At 43.3% G+C, this 4,896-nt stretch overlaps 1 protein-coding gene across 2 annotated transcripts in view; it reads right to left on the reverse strand.

Annotated features, from left to right (window-relative positions):
- The window catches only part of LOC308088772 (keratin, type I cytoskeletal 18-like), an 11,293-nt gene extending 7,424 nt beyond the window's left edge, over positions 1-3,869 (reverse strand). The window contains exons 1-5 of one of the 2 annotated variants that reach the window (XM_080433351.1): positions 3,753-3,869; positions 2,435-2,682; positions 1,756-1,917; positions 1,201-1,283; positions 1-3 (exon numbers count right to left, since the gene is read on the reverse strand). The exon at positions 1-3 is cut by the window's left edge and continues 154 nt beyond it. In XM_080433351.1, coding sequence (XP_080289477.1) covers positions 1-3; positions 1,201-1,283; positions 1,756-1,917; positions 2,435-2,674 — 488 coding nt within the window. In that variant the 5' untranslated portion in view covers positions 2,675-2,682; positions 3,753-3,869. Of the gene's footprint in view, positions 4-1,200; positions 1,284-1,755; positions 1,918-2,434; positions 2,683-3,746 lie in introns of both variants that reach the window. The other variant, XM_080433350.1, reaches the window with a different exon arrangement.
- Between the last annotated feature and the right edge of the window lie 1,027 nt (positions 3,870-4,896).

A 4,896-nucleotide genomic window follows, 5' to 3' on the forward strand; every position in this document is an offset into this window, starting at 1 on the left:
CATCTGTAGACATATAGCCACGATACTGAGTGCATCACAAAGTACATCACTAACACCCTAGTGTCTTGAGAGAGACTTGTTGGCTGACACAATTTTCAAATGCTTCCACCTAAAGCCTGATTTGCACATGGTCAGAGATGGTTTCACACACCGAAAACAACCGGTCTACAAGCTCACATCGCTTCGCAATTGTGAGCTTGTAGTTACATGACAAAGACGCTGCAAATAAATCAGAAGAAAATCAAGCGGCTGTCTCGCCTCCCCCACCTCCATTTCACCTTTGCAGTTGCGTAAATAAGTCCTACTGGAAACCGAATCATTTGAAGCCTATCCGGCTATAACTGCTTAGCAGAAATGGAAATAAAGAAATATATTCTAAAATATAAGGCGGAATTTCAGACGGTAGCATTCAATGATTGTTGAAGAGTCTGGCTTGAGAGACTTGTTGTTGCACTGTTGTTTTTGTGGACCACAATGGACTACAATGGACCACAATGGAAACAAGCCTCTGGCTTTTTGTGTCATCCATTTGTCTGGACCTTTAAAAATTGTCAATACAATATTCAATCAATAAATCACTAACACCCAAGAAGGCATTTTGTGCATAATGGCACCATGCACGTAGGCCTTTACGCATGCACAAATACATGTACACACGTTGCCACTACACAGCGAGATCCTCAGTGTTAATTTAACTTAACACAGAGGATTAGCATAAGGTGTAACAATTCGGTCCATTCTAACACCCTCAGAGTACAAATTAAGAGGGTTTCTGCGGTGTGCTAGCTACGCTTCTCTGCAACCTGCCACGGAAGACGGAACATACCATCAACATGTGAAAAAGAGAAGTGTGTGAGTGTGTGTGTGTGTGTGTGTGTGTGTGTGTGTGTGTGTGTGTGTGTGTGGGGGGGGGGGGGGGGGTCCGTTCTAGCATCTCTACTTCATCTTGCCAACTATGGGTATTATGATGTGCCCTTGACCTGAGTGATCTATCATGTCCCAATGTTCACTAACGCAAGAACCACAAGCCCCCCAGCCACCCCAGCCCCCACCCCTCCGAGCAGCGCCGTGGGAACGAGGCTCTTATTTCGCTAAGCTGACAGACGGCTCATTTATCCACAGTGCCTCTCTGCGGTCTGACGCTCCCATGCGAACAGTCGCAGACAGGTTATAAGAAAAGACCCTCCGTGTGACACTCACTTGACCCTGAAGTCGTCGGCGGCCAGCTTGGCGTTGTCGATCTCCAGCATGATACGAGCGTTCTCCAGGGTCTTCTTCCTCACCTGCGAGAGAGAGAGAGAGAGCGGGATGAAGGCATTGTTCGTCGGGAACATTAAAGACATCGGAATGTGGGTCACATTTTTTGCAGATGCTAAACTATCAGGTTTCATAATGAATCATAGTGTATTGTAAGTTGTTTACATTGAAAGAAAGGGGAAAGGGATTTGTGGACGGACATCTTTGTCTTTTGTCACACAAAAGGAAAAAGCTTTCATCTGAGAGGCTGACGTTGACGTCACGGAAAGGGAGTATTTTCTGGTCCCAGTGAAAATGCTTTTACAGCTTCACCCAGCTGATGGCTGCTCAGATGGCTCTGAGATGGGGCTTAGGAGTTAAGTATGTTGCTAAGGCCAGGGACACTTAGATGTGCAGACCAGGCAGGGGGCGTCTGGGAATCGGCCACCATCTGATTCCCAGATGGCCTCTTCACCCACTCAGCTACGGCCGCCCTGCCGTCATCTCCTTAGCACTGACCTCCTGTCCAATGGCGTGCGCCTGGGCCATCATGCCGTCGATGTCGTGGCCTTTGGGCACCTTCTCCAACATCAGCTGCTTAATCTTCAGCTCCAGCTCCATGTTGGACTTCTCCAGCGTGCGCACCTTGTCCAGATAGTTGCCTAGCCGGTCGTTCAGGCCCTGCATGTAGGGAAACAAAATGTTGAAATTCTGGGGCGATATCTAATAACTGATTTACAGTAATTGCATGGTCAAACGATCGATATTGCAAGACAAGTTTCCATTAGGGTTTACTGTACACCTGTTATACTGTACAGTAACCGTGATTCTGTGTGCAGATGTAGACTTCTAAAAAACAATGCATTCTTGTTACCTGATTTATCAGGCCTACTGATGAACACTATACACTGTCTGCTTTCACTAATGAAGGAGTTGAGCAACAACTAAAATATAGTAAAGATGTAACATTTATTTTTACTTAACACTTCCAACTTGTTTGCTTTTAGTTGTTCTAGCCTACAGGTATTACAAAGCTTCCCTAGAAAACATTGATTGAATCTGCAGCCTTCAATCATCACAAAAGGGGTTTTCAGCTTCACACTCATTTAAAATAAAATAGCAGCAGAAAGTATTGCGATTCTTTGCCGATATTGATTTAACAGATATTGCATTTATTGCATTAATCGTACATCCCTACCTGCATGGTCTCCTTGTCACTGGTCCCCATGCTGAAGCCATTCACGGTCAAGCTGGAGCCCAGCAGGTTGAGCCCATTGCCCACGGACAGGGAGCGGGACAGAGACAGGCCGCCGCTGATGGACGCCAGTGAGGAGACGGGTGCCTTGGAGCGCATGCTCCGTCCACTGTCCCTCAGGGACATGGTGGAGAAGGACGGCTGGCGCACCGAGTAGCTGCGCACGGAGACAGTGGAGGCCATGGTGTCCACTGCAGGACAGGTGGAATGAAAGTCTCATTTAGGGCGAACAGTACACACGGTCAGATCCTCAGTGTTCATGTGAGAATTTCTTATCAAGCTACATGGAAAGCAATACATCAATATCATATCTATATCGTGATATGAGACTGGATATCGTCTTGGATTTGAGATATAATGTGGTGATATGGCATAATTGTTGTCTTTTCCTGGTTGTAATTACTTAAAGGGATAGTTCACTCAAAAAGAACATTGTTTTCCTATTGATTAGTCACCCCATGGAGACTTGAATTCATGGATATTTTTTTGTTTTTGGTGCATTCCTAAGCCAATAATTTGATGACCAGCGAACCGGTAGGCAGCGGTTCCGGTAGGAGACACAAAGGAGACTCTTTGTGTCTCCTACCGGAACCGCTGCTGGTCATCAAATTATTGGCTTAGGAGTGCGACAAAAACGAAACAATACCCATGAATTCAAGTCGCCATGGGGTGACTAATCGATAGAAAAAAAAGTCATTTGGGGGGTGAACTATCCCTTTAAGCCTTATTTTATAAAAATGATATATCGATTCGTCACAATATCGATATTGAGATATTTGGTCAAACATATTGAGATATTTGATTTTGTCCACACTGCCCAGCCCTGATCTGTTGGGCTCATTGCGTCAGTGAGGAATATGTAATATGAAACTACACCGTGTTCATTGATCCATTAGTAACTCAGAGAGTTAAATGAACACTCAGGATATTACTGTGTAATGATGAGTCATGCAGCTGTACAGTATGTCAATAGAAGAACAAGCCCCATTGACACAGCCATCAGATTCCAACTCTGATAATGACAAAAGCACAAGCATTGTGCAAATAAAAGCTCTGCTTTGTTCGTCTTTATCTACCATTCTACATGATTGAAAAGAACGTGCCAAAGAAAGACTATTGTAAAAACTTTAAATTAGCTTTTCCCTGTGTAATAAAGTGGGAAATGGGGCATAGTATAGAAATAACACAACACAAATGAGCAGCTTTGGCTGTTGATAAATCAATAAAAAGACCAAATAAAAAGAATCATTCTTACACTTACGTGAAGGCTTTGCTCTGGTTTTCTGCAGCGACGTCTCTGTCGGGCTTAGTTTGACCCTGATAGTGCAAGTGACTGTTGTCACTGGACCAGGTTTCACAGGTGAACTGGCTTGGAGGACTGACTGTGCCTCTACTGGCAAGGTGGAGCCACCAGCAGTGTGTCCAATCAAACCTCACCCACAACAGCAATGGGACACCCACAAGCAGTGATGGAAAGTACATTTACTCAAGTACTATACTTAACCACTTAAACCCTCTATACTTATTGTATAGATATCTATTGTGAGCTTGTAGATCTGCTATTTTTGGCTAATGTTCCCCCCAGAATGGGGATGTTGGGGCTCAAGTGGTGAAGTCCAATTTTGAGGTAGATTTACTTACTTGATTATTTTTCTTGATACCTTATATTTGCAGATTTAGATTATTAATACAAAACATACATTAACTGATACATTATGATGTATTATCATATTAAGAGCTACCCAGCTGCACTTAAAGTAGCAAATTAAAATCATCCCCACCTTTACCAGCTGCAACACTAAAAGGAACACATTTAATGCATTACTAATTACAATCCAATATGATTGTGAAACCTACACAGATCTGAGTAATTGTTCCACCACCGCCCACAAGTGAGGTGAAAATTAAATGGATATACTGTATGTGTGTCTTTATTGTATGTGTGTCTTTACTGACATTTAATCATTATTTTACACATGGGAGAAATACGTATATCTTTGCATAATGATAGTTGAGGCCTTGGTTGGATTTAAGCATTGTTTGTTTTCATAGTTTCATAGAATAATTATTTGATTTAAATGAAATGCAAGAATCAAGTGAATTGTAAACTTTGCACAGTTTGGCTGCGAGTCACCAGTTCCTTATTCGTCTCTGTGAAAGTATCATTTATATACTTTGCCGTAAGACAGTGAGAATAGCTGTTCTACAAGCTCACAATATCGCGACGAACTGTGAGCTTGTAGAACGGCTATTCTCAGACGATAAATTAAGCATCACATTGTGAAGAAGTGGGACAACCCTGCACCAGGCCAGTAAATCATTAGCACCCAGGTACAACAAACTGATCAGAGACACTTGGGTGACACACTTTAGGGCACGCAGGGTGACATCAACTTCCTCCAGCC

The sequence above is a fragment of the Gymnoscopelus braueri genome (genome assembly GCF_963280865.1).
Source record: "Gymnoscopelus braueri genome assembly, chromosome: 7".
Lineage (NCBI taxonomy): Eukaryota > Metazoa > Chordata > Actinopteri > Myctophiformes > Myctophidae > Gymnoscopelus > Gymnoscopelus braueri.